This window comes from Bombus affinis, chromosome 10 (assembly GCF_024516045.1).
Source record: "Bombus affinis isolate iyBomAffi1 chromosome 10, iyBomAffi1.2, whole genome shotgun sequence".
Taxonomy (NCBI): domain Eukaryota; kingdom Metazoa; phylum Arthropoda; class Insecta; order Hymenoptera; family Apidae; genus Bombus; species Bombus affinis.
Window position 1 is genome coordinate 7,252,251 of NC_066353.1, and position 24,619 is coordinate 7,276,869.

Here is a 24,619-nt window from a genome sequence, read left to right on the forward strand (position 1 = left end):
TCGATCGATGGATACATCACTTTTCAACGTTTCACTAACATGGTAGTGTCGATTCATTCGACTCGTAACTTCATTCACGTGTGTACGTTTTCAATGGGCCAGAAGTATTTTGAGGTTATGTATAATCTCACCAGGCGATATGTATTTCATTTTACCAAGCTGGACGTAACGGTTGATACAGTGCAAAGATTTTGATAGATTTTTCGATCGTAAAATGTCGGACGTTACAAATTTGAATAATATATCGATAGATTGTAAGAGGTAGTATCTCCATAAAATGTGATATCGTTGATTATCGATATTGTATCTTCGCACGAATCGTCGTACAAAACTTAGATATGAAATTTTGGTTGTTTCGATTACATAATTACAGTGTATGCCGTAATTTGAAATTACGGCACTTTGGACATGCGACTTTGTATAGAAACGCTGAGTCGATCGAAGCAAAAGTAGATCCAAGGATTCTGGCTCTCAGAGATAAATTGCTGTATTGTGATTACTTGGATTCTGGAAAGGTGAAAATGGGGTTTCTAAAGCGGAAAAAGTTGGAGAAATTGAAATTCGACTATGAGAAAATGCAAAGGTATGAAGAAATTGCTCATAAACCTGCTTTCAGTATACTGCTGAACGATCTAACGGAAGGTAAAAATAAGATCGTCTTTGGCCAAGAAGAAAAGAAAACGGAGGACAATAATTCTGAAAAGGAAACTGTAGTAAAACGAAAGCCTGTACACATGCCTTACGAGATGGTAGATTCGTATGAAATAATCGATTCGAGAATATCGGATGACATTGAAGAAACGAGTTCGTTTCGATTAAACGAAGAATACAAGAATTTGTACGAAAAGTATTTGGAGATGAAGAAGAGCGGTTTGAGCGAGCTTAGTTTCAAAGATTTCATAAAGTCCATGGAAGACGATGTCGATGGATCGGATACGGACGATCTGCCAAATGCAGAGTTGCGGAAAGTTTCAGATACTTGGATGTCCGATTACGAACAGTTCGACGACACTTTGCTCAACGTGAATTGTTACGGTACATCGGATCCTAATTCGAAAATAAGTTGTGTACCGTGCGGTGGTTGTGGTGCATTATTGCACTGCAGGGATCCGGCGATCCCTGGATATTTACCGTCGGAATTGTTTTCGTTTAAAAGCGACGAAGACTTGAAATCCATGACATGTCAAAGGTGTCATTTTTTAAGGTTCTACAACACGGCTTTAGAAGTGAAAGTATCGATCGAAGATTATCCCAAGTTATTGAGAGTGATCAAAAGTAAAAAATGCGCCGTCATACTGATAATCGATCTGACCGATTTCCCTTGCAGTATTTGGCCCGATCTGAAGAGTATTTTGCATCCATTTACTCCTATTTTCCTGGTCGGGAACAAAATCGACCTGTTGCCCACCGATAGCCCGTCATTCCTCGAGAACGTAAAACAATGTTTAGTAGATTCCGTGATCAATGTAACCGGCGTAAAGAGGGAAAACATTACGCACGTGCAACTTACCTCCGCGAAAACTGGCTACGGCATAGAGCATCTTATAAATAAGTTGCAATACAAGTGGCGTCACAAAGGTGCGTACTATCTATCGCGTCTGCTTCGTTCTAACGGGAGAAATCAAAGAGAAAGTTGTCAACGTCTAAGATACGTATTTATTTAAGAATTGCTAGTTTCGATGCATAATCGTCGATATATTTCAGGTGACGTTTATTTGGTCGGTTGTACAAACGTTGGCAAATCTTCCTTGTTCAATACTTTGTTAAATTCTGATTATTGTAAAGTACAAGCTATCGATCTGGTGCAACGCGCAACGGTGTCTGCTTGGCCAGGAACTACGTTAAACTTACTCAAGTTTCCAATTTTAAATCCGACTGACGAAAAACGTTGGTTAAGAACAGTAAGGCTTATCAACGAGAGGTTTTATAGGACGCAAGAATCACAATACAAGAACTATCAGTTTAAAATGACGAAGGATATGAAGTTTGCGACGTTAGAAGGTAGCTGAGCAATTTGAACGTATTACCGTGAATCTTCCTCAACATCTCACGTACGTACGAAAGATTTTTGTTTGTTCGTTTGTTTGTAGAACACGTTGGTAAATCGTTTACCAGGAAATCGTTGAAAGACGCGAGTGCAGATCCTTTTTCCGAAAAATCGTACAAGATCATGTCTAGGAAACTCGTTTTAGACGAATCTAAACCAGAGTACAAACAGAGCCGTTGGTGCTACGATACTCCTGGTACTATTCAGGCGGATCAAATACTAAATTTGCTAACGACCGACGAACTGTCGCTAACGTTACCGCAAGAAATTATCACACCGAGAACATTTATGTTTAAACCGAAACAGACTGTGTTTGTGGCTGGTATGGGAAGGTTGGACTATCTCGAAGGAGAACACTTCATACGGTAATTAGTATATTCTTCGTATCTCGAAGATACGTACACGATACATATGAATGTTACATAAAGTTATTAGTTATTAAACTTGACATTCTTTTGTTCTCTGCCTTTGGAATAGATGCACGCTGTTCGCGAGCAAGTATCTGCCTATAACGATTTGTTGTACCGCCGATGCGGACGAGGTCTACGATCGATTGTTGGGGACGAGTGCTTTCCTCGTACCTATCGACGATTCGGAACGATTAAAAGTATGGCCAAAATTGAAGCCGAAAGAGATTAGAGAGATAACCGGTGTGGATGGCGAGGAATCCGTCGCTGACGTTGTACTGTCAAGTATAGGTAGATTGAACTGGTAAACGATAGTCACAGCGGTGAATTTTGTCGCGTTTCATTTAATCTATTACAATCGACAGGTTGGATCGCGATCACGCCCTTGGAAAACGAAAGCGTGTCATTAAGAGCGTGGACACCCGAAGGTCGTGGTATATACTTGAGATGCCCGGCATTGTTAAAGAAATCGGTGAGTCTTCGGGGTGCAAAGGTGCATGGTACTCCGATGTATTTGTTGGGTCGGCGAGTATACGTTAAACATTAAACAACAACTTGGTTACGCTACGTTATCAGGATCATCCAGCACTTTATTCGCACGTACGTTTACACTGAATGTCTCGTTTCTGTGTAAGTACATAATTTTGTAAAACTATTGCGATCTTTTGCGAGAACTTTGCTCCTTTCTCCCCTCCCCCCTTTTGTCACGCGTATGCGATGTAATAAAGCGTTGTCTCTTTGTTTTTCTTCTCTCTTGGTAATTTCATTTCACTAACGAAAATGATTAACAGGCAATGGATCTTGTGCGTTTTACTTGCTATCTTTTGCCGTGCAACGCGACTTTACCTTTCTCTCCGTAAGATGGACGAGACGTTGATCGTAATCCTCTGCAAAAATAAGCACAAAGAGAAGAAGAGAAAGAAGAAGAAAAGATTGAAAGTAGTTGTGGAAAACGTTGGAAAGACGATGGATCGCGCTACGCGCACGATAAACTTACGTAGAGATCTGTTGTTGCGATATCGAATGATCTTTTTGCGGATGAGCGGCATTGTCGGGAGAGATCCCGTCGCATTCGTTGGAGAAGTAACATTTGTACTTGAAACAGACGGGGCAGCTGTCGAAGATGTGTAGGTTGCCACAAACGGAGGATACCCGGTACCTTGGCGGCACATCGAATTCTGTGTCGGTATCGGTATCAAGGTAAATATCGTTCCGACACTTTGATCCGTATTTCATCGGATGGTAACACCGATCGGTCCGGGCGAGTTCGCCTTCACACGAGTATTCCACGTGGTTACACGGATCGTTTCGACACTGTGTGCTGTAAAAATCGAAATTGTACAAAGTCGAGATCGCAATAAGCATCGTAGGTAATAAATAAGTAAGGAAGAGGGAATCGGTAGTATACTTACAAGTGGCAAACTTGAGCTTTCGTCTTGGTTCGACTATGACAAACCTTCCTTTGCCTGATGATACCTTTGACGGGTCGTTTCCTGTGAGCGTGGGATTTTTGCTGAAAATTACGATTGGTGGAATGATGAAATAGCGTAGCAAAACGTAACGTAAAGTAACGCGAATACAGCGTTTTACCTTGGAATCGATGGTTTTCGGATTGACGATGTACGGCCTGTCGAGGTTCGCGTCGTAAATCGTTTTCACCTCTTCTATCACGGTTTTCGTGGAAATTTCGATCTTAGGTGCTATAATACCCTGTTGAAACGGTTTGCCTTGGAATTAGTTTAACGGAGAGCGTGAGTATTATAGTCGGAGAGAAGGGATACCAACGGGGAAATACTTGGTCGGGTCCATGAGCAGATCGACGTCGACTCCGGGCAGCAACCGTTTGCAACAAGTTACCGGATAGAGAAGATCGGCCAAACTGGTCTGAAATGTAGCCAAAAGGATGGGCTGGTTGCACGGACTAAGCCATTGTATCAATTCCGCGTGGAGAGATTGTTGCTGCAGAATCCGTTGCAAGTCTGTCAAAGCAGCCAGCCGTGTGAAAGTTTTCTTAAAGTTAAACTCGTTGTGAAATAATAGTGGAAAAATCGGCGATACTCTATGAGATTCTAGGGTGGAACCAAAACTGTTTATTCGCAATGCAATTTTTCCGTTAGGACATAGCCATACACCGGGACACGTAATCTGAAAGAGGTTATTTTTCCAATTAGTTCGATTCGAAGATCGATCGGACGTTGGACGACTCTCGGATGACTACTTACGGCGTGTAATTCCAATCGTATTTTTACACAGAAACCCTTGCCCGCCATGATCGCCGCTGAGATAGTTTGGTTCGGTAGCGAGCGCGACTATCGAAATATCCGGTGGTACTTATCTGAAGATCATTTTCTTGGATGGCGGTTTTAGCAGACGGAGGGAATCCGTGAGATGGCGAGTCGGCGGGATAAATGACGCGATCACCGTTTTATCGGTGTGTTTTTGGCAAACGTATTCTCGAAAAACGGAGTGTACGGCGTGCAGAGTCGATGTGCTGACGGTTGTGATCGGTGGTGGTGGTGGTGGTGTTGGTGGTGGTGGTGGTGGTGGCGGTAGTGGTTTATGGTAGTGGCTTGTGCCATGTCGGCGCGGGATCGGTGTGGCTCGTTCGTTGCCAGGAAACGGAGTTGGCACAACATCGATATTGAATTTTATCGACGATCGCGACAAACGATAGCATAGCCGCGTCGTTTAAACTTTGAAAGGTATTCCTAGAAATTTCTCGATCGGTAAACCTCTTTGAACGTGTCGTATTCGAAGCTCGTTAGCGATAAAATCCGTTTGTTTTCGGGCAAACGATAACCTTGGATCCTTGGTTCGAGCTATCAAGGGTTCCGAGAACCAGCCATACCTATGAAATTGCAATCGTTTGTATTTCCGGACGTAGCGTGTATTTGTAGGGCGTACTCCATATTGACCGTCGGTGGCTTGAACGCGTAAATATCCTTCGGTGAGAGGACCAGTCGTTTCGAGATCAAATCTACGTACTCTCGTCGAACCTCGGAAGCCGGGATTGCGTCGTGTTTTGCGTAAAACTTACCGGTTAGAGGTTTCGTACGCGCGATAGCTACGAACTTTTCTTGCAGGCGAAAGTACTTTTTCTCCTTCTCGTATCGCTCGGTATAAAATCGCAGTTTCACAGGGTTCATGTCGCTCTTATCCGTCCGTCAGACCGTGCGAATTTCGTCGATTCGTGCGAAACGCGCTACTGGAATTTTTCGTACGCGGAAAATTGGTCGGCGAAACGGCGCGTGAGAGAAACAAACGAACGGACAAACGAACAATGAAACATCGGAGTTTAACAATGAGCAGGCGAACGATGCTCGTTCGAATAGCATGGTTTATTTTAAAATACGAGTAGAAAACGCATACATAAGAAGCGGAAGACCGTGGCTAGTCAGTCAGAGATTCGCAGCGAATACCTGCAACGTTTCGAAGGGATCTTGCAGAGATACGACCAAGATAAAATTTGCTCCGCGAGAATATAGAGGGGAAACGCGAAACGCTGCTCGAGACGCGTTTCAGGATAACGAATCCCGTTAAATGGTCAACGAAGATGCGAAAACGTTGCGCGCGACGAAGCAACTCGCTCGTTACTCTCGTACAGCGTTCGCGTTTTCGCGACAGTCCGCTAGCTAGAGTCCGCTAGCCGGTCCAACAGCTACGTATCTCGCGTCAGCCTTAAGCTTTAACTTAACTTACAATTTTATAAATACTGCAGCCAAAACCGCTCGCAACGACATACACGCGTTTCGAGCAGATAACACGAAAAGAAGAGAAAGGAGAAACTAGAGAAAAATGAGAAAACGAACACGCGGTTCGTTGGATTATACGAACGTCGATACCGCATACGCACGTCGAGTTTCTCGAAAAAGATACAATTTACGTGGCAACAACAATTTCAAGGCACACTTTTATATAATATAGTCGTAAAGATAAAAGCGACGACGATGATGTAACAATAACGATAACAATAACAACGACGATTGTGACGATGGCGATGGTGGTAATAGCGATAATAGTAACAGCGATAGAAAACAACTATTGCGATGTCGCATTTTAAGATTTATTAAGTAAAAGAAGAGAGAAAAACGTGAAGTCGGCAGAGTGGACGAGACATTTGCTATAACGAATATGGACCGAGCGTGCGACGTAACGATCGTAACGTAACGTCGACGAAAAAACAGCGGGCAGGCAAAGAAATACGTTTGGTCGGTTTCGAGGGAAGACGAGACGGGGTGGTTTTAGGCCGTTGGATCGTTTCGCAACGAAGACGAGAGGAGACAAGCGTTCGGTACGGTCGGGCAATTGCGATTGCACTCGAAATCCTACGTCGATTAAATAAATAGACTAGAACGAGGTCGTATCGAGATGGTGGGAGAAATACGATCTTGCGTCTGCAACGCGGAATAAGAGAGTATTTTCTAAAACGAACTGTCGCAATGACTTGGATACGCGTATATCGTAACGCACGTTACCGATTCTTGGGCGAGAAACGTGGACGATAACGCTGGAATCAATGCGTGCAACGAACAGAACGAACAAAAGTAAGGGGACGTTGGGTGCGCGCGTAAATCGTCGTCGCGCGAGTTGACGAAAACGAGATTAACTGTGGTCGTTGGCGGAACGGCTGGTCGTATCAGCGGACGTGGAAAGCGAATGTTTCGTCTGGGTCGTACGTTCGCCTTTGCTCCTGGAAAATCAAAGGAAACGCGATATTACGACCGTCGATGAACTAAGGAGGAGGAGGAGGAGAAGGAGAGACGAGCGATTACCTCCTCTGTTCCGTGGATCGTTCGTCGCAGGAAGCGGCTGAAGCCGGATCGGTATCTTCGTAAAGCTCCAGCGTTCTCGCGTTCTCCGTGCAAGTTTTCCGTTTCGCAGCGTTTGCCCGTACATCCGAATTTCCGTTGTAGTAGCCGTTCTCGCACCTAGTCGGATACTCGCTGCACGTCGGCGACCTCCTAGACGGCGAGTAGTCCGCGCTGCTCGGAGATAACAACTCCTCGTAGTACTGGACGGTTTTCGGTTCGGCGAGTCCGATCGCGTACTTTCTCGGCAGAGAGGAGTAGCCGAGGCTGACCGAGTCGTTGGACAAGCTGGAAGCAGAAGGTCTGTACACGGTGGCTAGATCCGGATCCGCGGTAAAATCGACGCTGTGATATCTCGATCTGGAGGCGGACAGGTCGAAGGTAGGCGACCTGAGATACCTTCTGAGAGGATCGTAGGACGAGGAGAGTACGATCGGGTGGTCGGTCGGCGACTTGAGGTCGGTGACGTAGCCGGTGTCGGAGTAGCGAGCGGCTCGGTCGAGCGATCGATTGCGACGATCTATCGCCGCGATACCATCCTCGCTGTAGAAACCGTACCTCTTGTCCGTGGCGTACCTGTTGCCGCCGCCGCTGCCACCGGTCTTCGAGGTGACCGCGGAAGCGAATCCGGCATATCCTCCGGTTCCGTATCTACCGCGATCCCGGTGCTCGCGGTGTCCGCTGAAGCTGAATTTTCTCGGCAGCGTCGCGCTGCCGGGCAAAGCGACGCCCGGCGGCGGAGCCGTCAACGACGGTCTTCGTCTATCGTTGAACCGCGAGTAGAAGCTCCGTCTGCGTATTCGATCGATCACCGATTCCGAATTGTCGGAGTTGTCGTTTCTGGCGTACAACGAATGGGACGGAGACGTGGGCGAGTGCAAGTCCGGTCGCGCGTGACTCAATTCCGCCGAGCTGATCGACCACGAATCGAAGCTCTCGGGATCGTCCATCGGCGAGAGAACGTCGTTCGGGTAATCGGTGCCGGTGACGGCGGTAGTTGCGCTCGTTATTGGCCGGTCGTTCTCCGTCGAAACCTGCGAAGAAATCGCGCTCGACTTTCTCTCTTCCGGAGGACCTTGCGCCGCGTTCACCGCCGATTCCGCGTGGCTCTCGATGATCTTGGCGCACTCGGTCACCTCTCTCTTCAGTTCGGCAACGTCTCTCGCGCGCAACGGCTTCTCCACGATTATCTTGTTGCCGGCGATGCTGGCGCGATGCGTCACCTTCGACAGACATTCCATCAGCTTGCCGGGCAGATCTTGGTTCGTCGTCGACGACGGGGAATCGGATTTCGGCGAATCTCTCTTGGGCGTAGCGTTCCTGAACGAGTGTTGAGGTATCTTGGACAGATCGAGCTTCAGATTGTTCCTGTTCGGTCGTTGAGAGTCCCGCTGAATTTTCGTCGGTTCGTCGTTGTTGGTTTCCGTCTCGACCGTTTCCTCCTCGGAATGGTCGTTGGCAGCTCTCTCCTCGCTCTTGTCCCCCGATTCCGTCCCAAGTCCGTTTTCTTCCGCGTTACCGACCTTCGCGCTACCGGTCGCCACTTTTGACTCGACCGAACTCTTGTTGTCGCAGATACCGGCCACCTTTTTCTTCGTTCGAGGTTTCGCCGGCTTCTCCTTTCCTTCCGACGTTTTATCCGCGTCGCCGGATTTGTCGATGGATTTGTCGCCGGTCCCACCGCCGGAGACGGTCGATTTTTTCACCACCTTCTTCGCCACTCGTACTATTCTCTTCTTTTTTACGCCGTCCGAATCGTTGCTCTCCGACGTTTCGCACGTCTTTTTCGTCGGTTTTCCCGTCTTCTTCTCCGCGTTTTCGGATCTACTCGGTTCCGTGGACGAGGCGCCGTTCTCCAGCGAACTCCGATTCGCTCGTTTACCTCTGTTGCCCGGGATCGTCACGGATCTCTTTTCCGTCGATCTTTTCTCGTCGTCGTTTGGTTTTTCGCGTCTCGTATCCGTCGATCCTTGCTCCGCGTCTCGGTTCCAGTTACCTCTCTCCCCGGCCGATTCTTTCTCGCGTGACGCGCTCCTCTCTTTCGCGTCCTGCTTCGGTCCCTCCTTCGACGAGAATCGCCTCGAAGATTCGCACGAGGAGACGCGTTTTTCCGGCTTGTCCGATTTGTTCGTCTCGCCGATCTTCTTCGCGGATTTGGCGTCGGCGTTGGCGGCCAGCTTGGTCGGTATCTTGCTACCGACGGTAGGAGCGGTGGTCGCATCCTCGACGGATGTAAGATCCGCAAGCACCTTCGGCGGGCTCTTCTTCAGCTTAGCGAGGATCGTGGTCTGCGATCGCGCGCCGTTCGCCAGCTGTTTCGGATCCACGGTCTTGAACAAACCGAGCACGGAAGAGACTCTGCTCTTCGGAGAGTTTCGCTTCGGGTTTTTCGGCCGGGAGAGATCCTCCACGCTGCTCGCTCTTTCCAGGCTAACGCGTTCGTTCGAGGCCGAGGATAGACGACGATCGACCGGAGGCGCGGATCGCTCCCGCGACGCTTCCTTGCCTAACGTTCGCTCGTCGCTCGCTGCCGATTTCACCGTCGTCTTCTCTCGGTCCGACGCGCGCTGTTCGTCGTTGCACCGAAGACTCTCCAGCTTCTTCTCCAACGAGTGCAGAAATCCGTTTCGCGAACCTTCGACCGGCTCTGTCGTTTCCGTCGCCGTTTCCCTTTCCCGCGAGCATCGATCCCTTCTCCGACAATTGATCTCGTTCTTCAGTTCCTTCTCCCGTTTCTTCTCCGTCTCGACGCTGCCTTCTCGGCTCGTTGTCGTTGGCACGCTGGTTTTCGACACGGCCGTCGCCGCCGCCGCCGCCGCCGCCGCCGCCACCGCGTCCTTGTTCTCGCTTTTCCGCTTGATGAACCGAGACTTGCGGCGTTCGTTCTCCGCCGCCTTCTGCGCCTCCTTCTCTTTCGCGTAACGACTCTCCTCTCTGGGCGTATCGAAAAAGTCCGGCCGTAAGAATCGCGATATCCGGCGTTGCTTCGACTTTTGCGTCTTCTCTTTCTCCTTCTCTAGCTCCGTTTGCTTCTCCTTGTCCCTGGTCGGCTCGTTCTCCGATCGGTTGGCGGCGGTCTTGAAAAATTTGCTCAGCAGCGACCTTTCCGGGACGAGGGTTCGCGCCACGAGATTCGCCACGTCCTGCGAATCCGCCAACGATTTTCGCCGGTCGACGGCCGCGCTCGGCTCTCTGGTCAACGAGCCGGATCGCAGCCTCAAGCTGGGGATACAGGTTCGCCGCTTCGAGGTTGCCGAGGCTCCGGTCGTTTCCGCCACCGAGATCAACGATCGTTTCTCGCATTTGTCCGTGTCTCGGTAGCTGGAGGTTAGATTTACGCCGCCGGACGAGCTCAAGTTCTTCAGTTTCGATTCCCTGATCAAGTTTTCCGCGGCCAACAACCTGTTCTCCAAGTTTCTCGACGAAGGATCCGAGTTGTACGCGGGCTTGTAGTCGACCGCGTTGGCGGTGCAAGACTCGGTCGGCGAAGCGTCGTCGTCCAACGGGTTCGTGTTGGAGTCGCAGGCCGAGGTCGATGCGTACTCCGAGATCGAACCGCTTCTATCGGCGGCGAACGCGTCGTCCGACGTCTCTTCCTGAATCTTGTCCGTACGATACGAACGGAAGCTGTCCTTTCGCAGTCTGCCCGTGCTGGCTCGACCACCGCCAGTTTCGTTGTACCATCTGCCGAGATTGCCACGCGCCACCGTGTCCCTGGGGAACGTGGAGAAGAAGGAGGAACGACCGTGCGGCTGCCGATGATCCGCGAGATCATCCTCGTCGTCGAAGAGACCGACGACGGTGCGACGAGGCGAGGCGAGCGATCCGGTCGCCGATTCCAGTAAGCTGTTGCTTCTTCTAATGGGCCGTCGATCGCTCGCCGACCGGTGCTTGTACTCGGATTGGTCGGAAACGGTGGAGACGGATCGGTCGACGGCCGCCGACGACGACGACGCCGCCGTCGCCTCGGACGCGTCTCTCTCGGCCGAACGGGCCCGGCCTTCGCGCGAAACGGACGGTGATCTCGTCAACGATCGTCTGGTTTGCTCGATCAACGTTCTGCCCAATCGTCTGGTCAAGCTCGGCGTGAAGCTTTGCTCTAACGATTCCTGCGTCTCTTTTTTCATTCGCGTTGCTTCCGCTTCTACGTCTTCGCGTGCTACTTTATCTGAAAAACAAACCTCCGAATGACACGTGTTCTCGGGCCAATCGTCCAAAGTTTCGTCGTCGTCTTTATGCGGGAGGCGGACAAAATACTCCGACTTTCTCCATATTTACACTCCTTTATTTCTACATACATGAAATTTCTTCTTCCGTCTCTTATAAAATTTCTCGAAAAATTAATAAATAAATTTAACCGATGAAAGAAAGAAAGAAAGATAGTGAAAGAGAAACGGCTCTAAGGCCACTGAACCGAACGATGAACGAGTTTGCCCGCGCGCAGCGTATCGTAACGCGATAAAGAGGGAAGAAGGAAAGGAAAAGAAAAAAAGGAAGAAGAAGAAGCAGAAGAAGAAAAGAAAGAAACGAACAACCCGGTTCTTTGATCCGGTTGTTTCGATCCAACGTTACGTGGAAGGTGTCCGAGAACGATCGTCTCTCTGTACCGTTATGTCGTCGCAGGAAACGAAATTTAAAAAGAAATAAAGAAGAGAAGCAGAGAGAAGATGGGGAAAAAAGGGGGCGAAAGGACTTGGAAAACGATACGAAACGTGCGGACGAAACGAACGAATCGAGGGACGGACTGATACCGAACGCGCTGCTAAACGGGCAAAGGCGTCGATAGTTCGATGTCTGGCACTTTCGGGGTTTGTACAGTGTAATCGGTATCGCTGTAGCGATACCATCCCCCTTTCCAAAATGTACATCGACGAGGATGTACGGCCACGTACCACACGCATACGCACACGCACACGCACACGCACACGCGCACCTTCACACGTATACACGCGCCATGCACACGCGAATGTGTATATATATCTATATATATCTATATATATATAGATACATAAATACATACATACATACATATATGCATACGTACATAGGCACGTAAGCGACATACGTCTTCAAGTATATCGACACGAGAAATTGTCAAGAGTAAACTCGTATACTCGCCGAACGATGACATGCAGCATATGAGGCTTTCTATGTGCGTACGGACACTAGGTTACAGGTTTTTAGCGGGTTTCAAGAAATCAGAACGGCATTCGGAGAGCGCGATGGTTGGCTTTGCGAATCCATTGCGAATCCATTGGGAATCCGTTGGATGCTGACCGGAAACTCGACTTAAACGTTAAAGCGACTCGTGCAGGATTCGCAAGATCAACCACTTGGCGGTCGAGTAACACCGAAATAAATACGTATGTCGTGTCGAGCGACGAAAATCAGAACGCGTCAAATGTGTAAACTCAAGTGGAGGATAATGCAGAGTGTACGGTATTAAATACGATACGATAGCGTTATCAAAGCATGCTGAGAACAATGTAAAAGTAATAAAACGTTGTTATTTAAACTCTTAAAAACACAACAAATATCAGCCATCTCAAACAAGGGTTAGCTCCTTTCGCCTCGCGGTGTACAATTTTTCCAAGTATCTTTCCTCTTAATGGCGTAAGTTTTCGACGGTACACAGCGGATACGTGGTCTCGGAGATCGATCGATCGATCGCCGGTGTTCGCGCGTCGAGCGATCCTTCGTCGATTGCCACGCGTCGTGACAGCGTGACGACGGCGTATTTCTTGAAAAAGCGCTACGACCCGATCGATGGATCGAATCGCCGGGCTGCGTCCGTCGAGCGGCGGAAACTCGCAAAATCGCTTCCACGTCTTCTCGTTCAGCAGCGTGCGTGCTCGATCGACGCGAGATCTCTTCCTTCTCTTCGGGTCGGCTTTCGTTTGTCACGCGGCGCGCGAGACGAACGCGACCGCGATCGCGACCGGCGTGATATCGCAACTTTGATGTTCGGTAGGTGTGCAGAGTTTGGCCGAGTGTCGCGCAAACATCGGAACGTCGGCCGCGCGTCGCTCGAACGATCGCGAACATCCGCGTGATCGATCGTGCGGCAACAGAGCGACGAGGTGACGTTCGTCGGATAAAAGTGTGCTGGCATAGTACCTAACTTGCTTTGCCTACTGGGGATTAGCATCCGCCCGCCTACGTAGAGTCACTCGCACGGTCGCTGCAACAACCGTGAGAAAAAAACCGTCAATTACACCTATTCAGAGACAAAACGATTCTATCCTGATTTTCCAGCGTATATTTTCGATGATCGATCGCACCATCGGCAGGGGTTCGTTCGTTGTCCGACCGACGAAAGAACGAAGCCACCACCTTTCCACCATCTTTGCCGATTAATCGCACGAGAATTAGGTCGGTCGCGTGGAAAATGGATAATTAGGCGTTAAGCCGTTAGGTCGGGTTTCCGTTAACTCGTTACTTCGTCGAACCGCGCGATCGAACCACGGCCCGTACAAAGAAGAAACGACAAACTCTCGTTGTTAGCAACGGTTTGGAAAAATCGGTTACTCGAGCGATCTCGTCGGTTCTGGCATCCTTCTTTCGATCGAAATCCGCCCCCTTTCAATCTCGTCTCTCCTCGTCGTTTTCATCTTACGGCCAACTTTGCCTTTCTTCGATTTTCTTTTTCGATCCAACGACCGTGACGTTACGAACGTCGTACCGAAGAAGAAAGCGAAAGAATGCGCCGCCGATTCGGATCGAGGTTTCGTCGATCGAAAACGAAGCAATCGTGGTGGACGTGGTGCGCGTATACCGAAAATATCAACTCTGGAATATCTCCTCCGATCGCTGATTGAAGAGTCGACGATAGACTGAAGATGCGAAGTAGATGCGTAAATTTTCATCAAAGATGGATTTTATCTTGGAGAGTATAATAGAACTGAATTTCCTCGTGTATTCGTGTATATGGATAACGTGTGCAATCATGCTTTAAAAAGTAAACTTTAGCGTGACACCGAATAAATTAAAGAAGAAAAGTGAGTTGCGGCTGCTCGTGTTAATGGGATAGTATGTAAATCAACAACATTGCAACTCGCTACTACTGCGTGTATTACGGGCTTCTATATGTTAGGCAAAGTACGGCGAGTCACGTCTGTGAGTAATTTTAATGCTCAAACTTGTTCGAACGCGACCGCTAATTAATCGTCGGATGTTTGATCGCGTGATCGCGCGTCTTCGGTCTGCGTTCTATCGCGGGAAAAATGAAGAGAAAGAGCGTGAGAAGAAGAAGAAGAAGAAGAAGAAGAGGAAAGAAAAACGGAACAACAGGCAGGTACCGTTTGCAAAGAACACGGTGCAGACATGCGCTTAGAAAACTGTATGTCGTTCGCGCGCTTGTACTTTGCGCAACGAAGAAGCCGATGTAAGCCGGCACCGAAAAAAAACCGGTGCTCTCTCGTGCAAAATTCAAAAGGAGACGCGCGAGTACCGGTTACGTCTCGATCAGCCGACCATCTCGATTTCGCTATACGCGTCGCAAATCACTGAAACGTTTACCCACCTGTGCCAAACACGAACCATATATATCTTTGTATATCTCTAAACGAGGTTAGTATCAAATGTTGCAAAAACATCGTCAGGCAAGAACATCGGAGAAAAAGATACTCGGCGGAGGAAGAGAGACGAAGAGAGAAAAGAAAATGAAAAAGAAACGGCAAGGGGAGGAAAGATGGACGATCGACGGAGAAAGTGGGTTGTAGAGAGAAAGAGGATCGGCGGAGGGGCCAGGGGGAGGGCGGGGGTGATCGGCAAAAATAAAGAAAAAGATACGCTCTGTCTATCAACGACTCGACAACAGCTAGGTGGTACCAGAAAATGCATACCGAGTAAACGCATTCGGCATTTTCTCGTACGGCTTGTGATTTCAACCAGTGACAAAATCTATCCTCGTGATATATATATCTTATTAAATAGGACATCGACTAGACGGAAGCTCGTTTCTCACGAACCGACGATCCACGTTGCAACGTTTCCTCGCTTCCATCAGGCACAACGTGACAAATATCTGGCATCGATCGTTAGCCCGATCGACGCCCCAAGTTACGAGAAAATTTTGACACTGGCTCGAATCTCGAGCCGCGTGAACCGTTTGTGATCCGGCGATCCATTCGACGATCCGTTCGACGATCGTTGCTTCCATCGAAACTCGACGACGAGCAAGTGGAACATGGAACGCAGAGGGTTCACCCTCGTTGGATACGAACGATTCATTTCGCAGCACGATACGGTTGCTTTCGTACGGTAAAATTTGTAGAACGATCGTAGAATAATCGCTGCAGGTTCTCTTACCTCTTGGTAAAGTGTTACTGCCGACATCGAATATCGTTTCCCTCGAAGAATTACCGTGCGATCCTGGACTGCTCGGAGTTCCTGGGTTCGACGTGTTCGCGCAATCTTTCCTCGAGAGTATGTCACCCTCTCGGCCGAGCGAATGCCTGAACTGTGACTCCGACAACCGCCTAGGTACCAAACAGATAAAACGTTTGCGTGATTTCCTACGGATTGCGAACGTTTGCTTTCACGCGCGTTCCGTTGGTCGTTGATCGAAAGAAACTGTTCCTCCGATCTCGTCAACGTAACGAAACGCAACCGTTCGTTGGCTGGCCGTTGGAAACCGCCGAGATCGTCCGAAAAGCCGGCGTTTCGAAAGCGTAGCTCCAACGGCCAACCTTTCGTATCGACGACGAGTCCGTGTATATAGCGGTACAGCGGTATGAGAAGCGTGAGAGGCAAAAGTCGTTTGCAGAAACGTTGCGTGCGCGCGTCTACTCTGTACGCGTTTCGAACGGCGAGGAGAACGGCCGTTACTATTACAGCGAGCCGATACGTTCAAGATAGAATACTCGTGATATATTTTGCGCTACCTTCTAAAATAATCGGCATAGACTACATTGTTCTAAAGTTGTTGTAACAATTGGACTCACGTAGTCACGGTCCTCGTTTCGACATACGTCTGGTAGCTTGCACAAACAAGCGTTGAACCGTTGTCATTAGGTATCCTCGACATTTCAGCAATCTCGCGCGAGAAAGAGAGAAAGACAGAGATGGTAAAGAACGGCTAAACGGCATCGATGAATTACCTCGACAGCGGTTTGTTCAGACCCCACAACGCTTGCGAGGAATTGGATCCTAATCTTCCAAACAGGCGGGAACTTGGGAAGCCGGTGGTACGATTGTCGTCCACGTTCAATCTCTGTGTCAAGCTTCGCACTCTGGACAGCAGAGTGGAGAATAGATTCTCGGCGGTTAACAATTCGAATCCATCGTCGTCGTCGTCCTCGCCGGAGGACAAGCTGTCCACGTGTTCCGGCGGCTGTCTCGATGGCCGGGAGCTTCTCAATCGATGCATGTGTCGTTGCAACAGATCCTCGCTGTCCCTGCGAGCGACGAAAACGCGTATCATCGACTCCTTGCTATCGATCGAGCGCTCGAACGCGCGTCTAAAGCAGGGGAACTCGAAACGAAGAGAAATCCCTACCTGTGCAACGAAGAGAACGGCGATTCGTCCTCGCTGGCATCCGACAACAGCGAGCTCATTCTTCGGGGTCTACCAAATCTGGAGCGGGGCACGTTGGCGGTAGACGGTGTGCCACCGGCTTTGCTCTCAGGCTCCACGCTACCGGATCTGGGGGTCACGTATCCACCGCCTTCCACGGCGATGGGAATGATATATTCTCGGGGGCTCTTTCGGATCGGCTCGGGACCAACGGTCGATCCGAGAGCGCTATCGGTATCCGAGTCTGCGGTCGATTGACGAGACAACGAGCCCGACCGCTGCGAAACCGATCTTTGAGGCATCGGTGGCGGCTTGGAAGGTGGAGGCGTGGTCGACGAATGTCGCGACTGCCGATGATCCGCTTCCATCTGTGGAAATCCATCCATTGGAAATCGTGTATCGAACGAATCAAGAACCGAATCAAGACAGATCAAACGTCGCTCGAGTTGCAGCGTTCACAATACCTGAATCGGAATTATCCTCTCCTTCGGCGCACCGCTCCTCGGTCTGCTTTCCGGTTCCAAGCTTGAGCTTCGATTGGTCTGCGGTACCGCGGCTGCAACGGGAAATGCCACTTCCGACCGTTGCGTTCGCAGTTTCTGTGGTTGAAACGCGTCGATCTTGGCCTCGAGTTCGGATTTGAACGCGAACGGAACTTGGGCCTTGTAAGGTTTCGCACTCGTCACGGAGATCTCGGCTTTGCTCGTCTTTCGCGGTCTGGGTAGAGTCGCGCTCTTTAGAGTGATCTCCATTTTGCTGGACATTTTTGGTTCTTCCGGTTCGTCGTCGTCGTTGTCGTTGACGCCGTCGTCGTTATCGTTGTCGAACGCTTCCGTCGAGATCTGAAAAAATTCGGTCAAATAAAAGCGCGTGCACGGTTAGAACGTTTTCGTTCGTCGATCTATCGTCGATCTTACCGTCGATCTCACCGTCGCTCGTCCATCCGCGTCCGCTGTTTTCTCATCGAACGAGAAGTTGATTTCTGTGGGTGTCGTGGTCAAGGATTGCGTGGTCGAACGCGAATCGTTCGTACTAACCGATATCTTTGACGCGAGTTTCTTTGGTTCTTGGCTCGAGGGCGAAATCGGCGGAGACCCGTTTATCCTCCTTTGCACAGGTGGTTTTCCAATCGCACCACTTATTATGTCGATAGCCCGTTTTTTCGCCTCTTCCTTCTTCTTCTCTTCTTCCTCGTTTTCCTCTGCCTGCTCCTGCTCCTGCTCCTGCTCCTCCTGTTCCTCGCGTTCGATTCGCGTTGGCTTCGACTTGTCGTTCGAATTTTCGTTCTTCTTCGTATCCGTCGAAGGAACGTCGATGATCATTTTGGACGCGACGCATTTCGTAGGCGGAGGCGTTCCAATGGAAGACAGACTGGCCTTTCTTTCGAACACGCGCTTCGCCCCTCCGACGTTCACGCCGGGTATAAAGATCTTTTTAGGTTTCTCGTTTTCCACGCTCGACGCCATCTGATTGAACTTCTCCGCGGTCTCGAATATCTTGGAGCGTCTCCTTTCGAACGTCTTCGCAGGAGGGTCTCGCGGTTCGTTGGAAAGTTCGGAATCGAGAGAGAGCGCCTTTTCCTTCAGCTTCTTAAACTCTCGTTGAGTCGCCTCGAGGTTGATCGATTCCTCTCGACCGGCGGTCGACGACCTTCTCTCGAACCTCTCGTTTCCGGACAAAGTCTTCTCGTTCGATGGTTCGAAGGCGGGGGTCGCGGAACGTGCGATCGTTTGATCGAGCGCCACCTCCGAACGTTTCGACGATTCGTCACGGTGTCCGTCGTCTAACGATTTCGCTTGGCGTTCGTCCAGCAAGCGCTCCTCGTCGTGATTGGCGACGGCGCGATCTTCCGACGGGATTCGCCGGGATTCGTCTACCGCGAGTGGTCGCTGTTCCGGTTCGTGAATCATCGGCGTTTTGCTTCTCTCCTTGCTCGGTGATCTCTCGCTACATTCTTTGATTAATTCCAGACAAGCTGCCGTAGATTCGATCTTGTTCAAGTCGACGGTCTTGCTAATAGGAACGGTTACCATCGGATCCACCTCCATAGCCTCCTCCGTGATCGAGTTTGGAATAGGCGCCGAGTGATGCCTAAAAGAGAGAAAGAGGAAGAAAGAAGAACAATGCGACGAACGAGTTAAATGGGAAGGACGTTGGCGCGACGAAGAGGCTTCGCATCGATTACCTGGACGCGGATTTGTACATTCTAGCTTCGGGTTCGTCCCGCTTTTCTTTCCTTCGAGGTCGTTCCTTCCTCTTGGCATCGGCGGCTGCCGTTTCGTCCATCGACGGCGTGGTCTCCAATTTCCTTTTGGCGTCGCCACCGATCGGAGCAGTCCTCTGCTCCTCCTCGATCAGTTCTCTTCTTATCCGTCTATCGGAACCGCTCTGATCCAGTTCCATCAAGCTGCCGACAGAATGGCATCTGGTAGGTATCAGAGTTTCGGAAGACACGTTATTCGGAACGTCCGCTGCGGCTGGCTGCTGATCCCCGACGACCAGTTTCTCCGCGCTCGCCGACTGCGGTACCAGAGAGAGCAGCAAATCCAACCGAACGGGAGTTTGAGCCGCCAAGTCCTCCGCGATGTCCAAGCAATTCTGCTCGTAACCTTCGTTCACCCACCAGTGGGTGCAAATCCTTTCGATGTCGGCTCTTCTGGCGGGACAAACGGTCAGCATGTCTTTGATGAGAGGGGAGGCGGCTGGAAGAAACGCGGGATTAGTAAAAACGCGTCGACGCTGCTCGAAAACGGAGAAACAGCGAGCTACGAGCCAACACTTACGCGACGGTTTCTTAGGTTCGAAGTAGTCCGACTGTGAGATCTGTTTGACTAGTCGTTTGAAGTTGGACCCGTCGAAGGGCATGGCACCGTACACCAGAGTGTAGAGAAGAACACCCAAGCTCCAGCAGTCGACTTCGGGGCCGTGATACGGGGTACCCTTGACGATTTCGGGACTGGCGTAGAGCGGACTGCCGCAGAACGTGTTCAACAGTCGTTGCTCGTCGAACACGTTCGACAAGCCAAAATCCGCGATTTTCGCGTTCCCAACCTGATCTAGCAATATGTTTTCCAGCTTCAAGTCTCGGTGACAGATTTTGTGCTTGTGACAGTAGAAAACCGCGGTGGCTATCTGTCGAAATATTCGTCGAGCCTCGTGTTCCGTCAGCACCTTGCGCTCGCTCAAGTAGTCGTAGAGTTCGCCACCGGCCGCGTACTCCATTACCAGCACCATCTTCTCCCTGTTCTCGAACACTGGAAAAACGCGATCGACATCAGAGTTCCGATCTCTCGAAGAGACTAGACCAGACCAGACATTCAACCTCGTACCTTCGTATATGTGAATAATGTTGGGATGTTGAACGCTCGACATTATCTGAATCTCCCTTCGTATCCTGATCAAGTCGGCTTCCGTCTCTATCTTGCATTTTTTAATAGTTTTTATCGCCACTTCTTGCCCGGTTTCCTTGTTGATTCCCAATTGAACTTTACCATAAGTACCTTGACCGAGCTTCTTGATGATATCGAACCTGAGAGCAAGAGAAAAGGAATACGGATTGATTCGCGTGTTCGTGATGTTCGCAACGCGACTACATACTACTATCTTATCATCTCGCGTTATCTACGTTCCAGCAAGTATTTAGCGAACGCGCGAATCTTACTGCCCCCTCCCCCAATCGTCAAGAATCCCGGTCTTCTCCGCTTCATACCTCTGCTTCAATTTCCGTTTGTGATTGTGAAGTCGCACCCCGCCCGTGCTCTCCATTCCTCCCATTATGTTGTGTATACTCGCCTCGCCCACCACCATTTTTTCTTATTCTTATCTGAAAACAAAGCGAGTACCGGTGTAATATCGCGTACGGCAGGCTTTTAAGGTTTAAAGAGGAGCAGAAGAAGAAGGAGGAGGAGGAGGAGCAGGAGGAGGTGGTGGTGGTGGTTCGTTTCATCAGCTGTTTCCGTCGATGCTCGTTTAATAAGAAAATTCTAGGATATCGAGTGTCCGCGTTGAAAAAACGATTGGAACGGTGTTGTATTCGCGGTGCGAGACGCACACGATGGATCGGCAACGAGGTCGTATTCGAGCGGACTAGAAAGAGAGAGAAAGAGAGAGTGGGGAGAGAGATATTATTTTTTTTCGAAAGATGACTCGTCGTTAGGGTCGACCTCCAAGCTGGAGGTTCGAAGCGGAGGCTGAATGCCCGCGGTCTCGCGATCGAGGATAACGGCAAGAGGATAGAGGCAGAGTACGATTATCGGATTTACGGTGAAACCGAGAAGGAAGGACAGACGGACAAAATGCGGTGAGTTTATTTTCGGTTGCGAGACGCCGGCGTGCGTCTCTCCCGCCGATCAACGGCTCTAGCGACGCTTACCCCCCCGACGACGCACGCTCGTTTCCTGTCTGCGCTCAGCGCGCTGCCAACCGTATTCCATCGAATCCAGTCGAATCGAATCGATATACGATTTCATCGAACCGAAATCTCGTTGTTTCTTCCGACAGCGCTAGTTCGTTTCTTTTCCACCACCGTTGTGTCCAACGACCGGCTACACGGTCGGAGAAAGACAGCGAAAGCGACGCGCAGGTATCTCTCTGCATCGTCCACCGCAGAGTACGGATAACGAGTAGAATGTTTCGCGATTCGAGGACGAAGGAAAACCTAGAAAGGAGAGAATGACGATCGCGAAAGCGAAAAGCTTGGCTGGACCGCGCGTGCGATCCACGCACTCGGCCTCCGTTTCCAAGCGAATTTCGCTTTGCCTGGCTACCTCGGTGAGTAACCTCGATGCGTACACCTCTGTGTCTCTCCTTGCCCGAAAAGCGTACGAATATTTTTCGAGGCCCACCTTGACTTCCTCGCGGCGAGCTCGTTTGGCCGATCGTCACGCAGAAGCCACGCCAACACGCGTGCCAAACGAGAAGCGGCGTAGCTTTTCACGGAAACGACCACCCGACCGCTCTTTCGCTTTCCCTCTCTTCCCCCCGTTAGATCGTCCAGTCTGACTCCGCAATTCGCAATCCGTCAGCAATTGCATTATTCGCGTTATTAATTGCGAACAACGGAAATCAAATTTTGCGAATCGGTGAATTTTTTCACCGGCCGATACTAAACAGAGGACTCTACGCCGAAGGATCGTATAGACACGAATAATCGAAGAAATAAAAGAAACGACGCGAGGATCGAACGGTCGAAGAATCGTGGCGGGTCGGAAAGGAACACGTGCCCGTAGAAAATCGCAGGCGCGCTCGCGCGCGCATACGTAGTCTTTCTCGTTCTCGATATTCGATCGTGCTGCGTTTCGATATTTTTAGCGGGCACGTAGACCCGCCGCGTGGGCAGACCAGCTTCAGGGCTGATGTCCTAATGACTTCCATTTCCCCTTTTTCTCTCTTTCTCCACTTCCTGGCCAAATCGGTGGTCGATCGTCGACGTTTTTCCATCGAACGAGAGCAGAGTTCGTGAAACGAGACGTCGACTGGACGACGGAAAACACAGGCGGAGATGGCGATCGATTCGACGATCGGATGACGCGAGTCGAACGAGCGTTCGCCGCTGAACGATTTCGATGCAGCGCTAGTAGGAACGATGTAGCCAGGTCATGATAATTTTTACCTCTTATTTATAGACCGAGTCTAAAATATCTTCTGTCAACGCGCGAAGTCTGAAAGAACGCGAGATAAATTCGACCGAGCAATTAGAAATAAACGCGCGCGCGGCCGATCGCACAGCCGATTCGCGCGGCTTCGCGGTGTCGTATCTTCCAAATCCGACTCGCTCTCTTCTCTTTTTTTCCTTCTTTCTTCGCTCTGCCGCTCTCCTCCTTCCTATCCGGTCTATCTCTTGCTTTTCGGCGAAATTTTTCAGGTCGGCAAACCTCCTAAAGCGGAACTATTCGCGCGAACTAGAGGGTCGACGCGCGAAGGCGCCGTTTGGCAACGATCGCTCGAAAAATTTGCCAACTTTGATTTTCTTCCCGCGACCTCGAAACGTCGACGATAAACGAGCACGCGCGCCTCCTTCTAGTTCCTTGTCGCGTCTCTTCCGATCCTATCGCCTCTTTCATCTATTTCAAATCGGTGCTACGGATTACGAATCTTCGTGCACCGCTCCTCCTCTTCGATCTCGTTCTCGTCTCTTCGAGCTACTCGTCCGCTCTCTTCGCTCCTCTCTGCTCTTTTTCCCCAAACTTTCGAAATTTCGAACAGTTTCGAATCCGTTGCAAACGCGTTAGCCGTTACATGCCCGTTTCCCCGATATCGTTTCACAGTTAACAGCCGTTTGCGCTCGCTTTCGGTTCGTCGACATTCGCCACGAACGACCACAGAGAAAGCAGCGCGAAAGTGCTTCTCGAAACTGTTCGATATACGTAGAATGTTTATCGGGCCGGAGGATGTCGTTTGAACGTGACGTCATCCGGTGGCTTGTATGGCATCTTGTGATTCACGTATTATTATTAAAACCCTTATTATTCCATCGCGCGACTCGCATTGCATATATGAATGAATCTCTGTACGTTCGTCGTGGGTGATTGTACGCGTGGATCGCAATTTCTCGCGACAAAAGTTTGAGTCATCAAGAATTAATAGACTACTCGGTGAATTTCATTCGCGACCATCTGGATCTATGCTATTTCTGCCCTCGTAAATCTTTCGTGGTATTACGTTAAACCCGTATTAACGAGGAAAAGAAAATTAACGAGAGAAGAAAGAAAGAAAGAAAAAGAGGACAAAGCCGATGTAGGGAAACGACGAAGCGTCGATAGACGGCGTTCGAAGGAATCTCGAATAAAACGTCGTGAGAAGACAGAGTTGCTGTATGTTCTCCGACAAATTGCTAAGGTCAGGATCGAAATCGAATTCCGTGAGTCCAAGCGTATGCGGTGAAACTCGATGTAAATATCGTCGGTAAGAACGAGACGGTAATAGGTGACAGAATCGGTAAATTCATTTCCCGATGCGTCTAATAAGACGTATCGATTGACGCGAGAATCGTTCTATCAATTGGGTTAAATAAAATGTATGTCACTGTGTGCGTACATGTATTTGTGCATCGTATGCAACCAAAGCGCGTAGCGCGGTATGTAGGTTCCTGCCGATAAAAATAGCATTCTGATATTTCGAAGAGTTCTTTAGGAACATCCGTTAATTATTTCGATCGTTATCGTTCGCTATATAAACGTAAAAGGAAACATCGAGTGGACGTCATTCCGAGATAATACAGTAATGAAAACGAGAGTGACGTCGACGTCGTGTACGACGATCACGACCACAACCACGATCACGACCACGACCACGATCACGGCGACGACCACGACGACGACCACGACGACGACCACGACGACGAAGAGGAGGACAACGACGATGACAACGGGCTTTCCTTCTTCGTTATTGAGTAATCGAAAACGCCCACGATAGAAAATCGACGCTTGTTCGTAACGTTTCTTTATTCAGGATTAATCGGGATAGACGTTCCTTCTTCGCACTCATATTCGTCGATGGAACGAACGAACGCTCTGAATGAGAATCGACACTCGGGTAGAGTCTAAAAATAGCGAGAATTTGTACCTTACAGTGAACTCTGGAGCCAAATTATCCTCTTTTGCGGCTGCTTTACGCTCCCGGGGAACTATACGAAAGTTACACTATTTACACTGTTATTATCGTCTTTGCGGTGACTCCGATCACTAAGTCTCTACGACTTTTGAATTTTTTTGAGAGATCGTACACGTTCCTCGTTTCCATTTCATTTTACCAGACATTTTTCGCGTGACGATACCGCACACGGTTCATGCGCTGCCACCATCTTTATTTACTAATTTTGGACTTGAACACTGAGAACAGG

The 24,619-nt window shown here is 49.6% G+C and overlaps 4 protein-coding genes across 11 annotated transcripts; 1 reads left to right on the forward strand and 3 right to left on the reverse strand.

The window, feature by feature from the left end:
- LOC126921099 (nitric oxide-associated protein 1) lies at positions 1-14,546 on the forward strand. Of its 3 annotated transcripts, none has more exons than XM_050732342.1 (6): positions 1-1,578; positions 1,705-2,001; positions 2,091-2,412; positions 2,525-2,758; positions 2,820-2,926; positions 12,432-14,546. In XM_050732342.1, exons 1-6 carry the CDS (start codon positions 339-341, stop codon positions 12,536-12,538), a joined length of 2,307 nt encoding a protein of 768 aa, XP_050588299.1. In that variant the 5' UTR covers positions 1-338; the 3' UTR covers positions 12,539-14,546. The 3 variants fall into 3 exon arrangements, with proteins under 3 accessions (XP_050588299.1, XP_050588301.1, XP_050588300.1); XM_050732344.1 differs by having other exon boundaries at positions 2,525-2,745; XM_050732343.1 differs by lacking the exon at positions 12,432-14,546 and having other exon boundaries at positions 2,525-2,745; positions 2,820-3,204.
- LOC126921112 (spermatogenesis-associated protein 6) lies at positions 3,014-4,977 on the reverse strand. Its single transcript, XM_050732369.1, has 6 exons — positions 4,677-4,977; positions 4,240-4,599; positions 4,045-4,164; positions 3,867-3,967; positions 3,452-3,775; positions 3,014-3,341 (listed from the first exon to the last, which is right to left on the reverse strand). The coding sequence occupies exons 1-6, from the start codon at positions 4,722-4,724 to the stop codon at positions 3,272-3,274; spliced, it is 1,023 nt and encodes a 340-aa protein (XP_050588326.1). The 5' UTR covers positions 4,725-4,977; the 3' UTR covers positions 3,014-3,271.
- Positions 4,942-5,623, reverse strand: LOC126921117 (uncharacterized). The gene is made up of 2 exons (XM_050732374.1): positions 5,359-5,623; positions 4,942-5,302 (listed from the first exon to the last, which is right to left on the reverse strand). Exons 1-2 carry the CDS (start codon positions 5,598-5,600, stop codon positions 5,143-5,145), a joined length of 402 nt encoding a protein of 133 aa, XP_050588331.1. The 5' UTR covers positions 5,601-5,623; the 3' UTR covers positions 4,942-5,142.
- On the reverse strand, positions 5,774-24,616 carry LOC126921093 (uncharacterized). 6 transcript variants are annotated; one of them, XM_050732331.1, is made up of 14 exons: positions 24,343-24,616; positions 20,489-20,602; positions 20,109-20,308; positions 19,563-20,033; positions 18,965-19,481; positions 17,697-18,870; positions 17,244-17,621; positions 16,762-17,147; positions 16,364-16,660; positions 16,208-16,243; positions 15,573-15,742; positions 7,662-11,430; positions 7,227-7,550; positions 5,774-7,144 (listed from the first exon to the last, which is right to left on the reverse strand). In XM_050732331.1, exons 2-14 carry the CDS (start codon positions 20,584-20,586, stop codon positions 7,057-7,059), a joined length of 7,908 nt encoding a protein of 2,635 aa, XP_050588288.1. In that variant the 5' UTR covers positions 20,587-20,602; positions 24,343-24,616; the 3' UTR covers positions 5,774-7,056. The 6 variants fall into 6 exon arrangements, with proteins under 6 accessions (XP_050588288.1, XP_050588285.1, XP_050588286.1 ...); XM_050732328.1 differs by having other exon boundaries at positions 7,227-11,430; positions 24,348-24,616; XM_050732329.1 differs by having other exon boundaries at positions 7,227-11,430; positions 17,709-18,870.
- Between the last annotated feature and the right edge of the window lie 3 nt (positions 24,617-24,619).

Bases quoted from the DNA above. Each gene is read 5' to 3' on its own strand.
- LOC126921099 (XM_050732342.1), top strand. From the start codon at position 339: ATGAAATTTTGGTTGTTTCGATTACATAATTACAGTGTATGCCGTAAT. The intron at 2,413-2,524 runs GTAATTAGTATA...CCTTTGGAATAG, and splicing joins GAAGGAGAACACTTCATACG to ATGCACGCTGTTCGCGAGCA. The intron at 2,759-2,819 runs GTAAACGATAGT...TACAATCGACAG, and splicing joins AGTATAGGTAGATTGAACTG to GTTGGATCGCGATCACGCCC.
- LOC126921112 (XM_050732369.1), bottom strand. From the start codon at position 4,724: ATGGCGGGCAAGGGTTTCTGTGTAAAAATACGATTGGAATTACACGCC. The intron at 4,600-4,676 runs GTAAGTAGTCAT...AACCTCTTTCAG, and splicing joins TACGATTGGAATTACACGCC to ATTACGTGTCCCGGTGTATG. The intron at 3,776-3,866 runs GTAAGTATACTA...CGATTTTTACAG, and splicing joins AAAGCTCAAGTTTGCCACTT to CACACAGTGTCGAAACGATC.
- LOC126921117 (XM_050732374.1), bottom strand. From the start codon at position 5,600: ATGAACCCTGTGAAACTGCGATTTTATACCGAGCGATACGAGAAGGAG. The intron at 5,303-5,358 runs GTACGCCCTACA...GCAATTTCATAG, and splicing joins CCACCGACGGTCAATATGGA to GTATGGCTGGTTCTCGGAAC.
- LOC126921093 (XM_050732328.1), bottom strand. From the start codon at position 20,586: ATGGTGGTGGGCGAGGCGAGTATACACAACATAATGGGAGGAATGGAG. The intron at 20,309-20,488 runs GTATGAAGCGGA...TCTTGCTCTCAG, and splicing joins AAACGGAAATTGAAGCAGAG to GTTCGATATCATCAAGAAGC. The intron at 18,871-18,964 runs GTAATCGATGCG...TCTCTCTTTTAG, and splicing joins ATGTACAAATCCGCGTCCAG to GCATCACTCGGCGCCTATTC.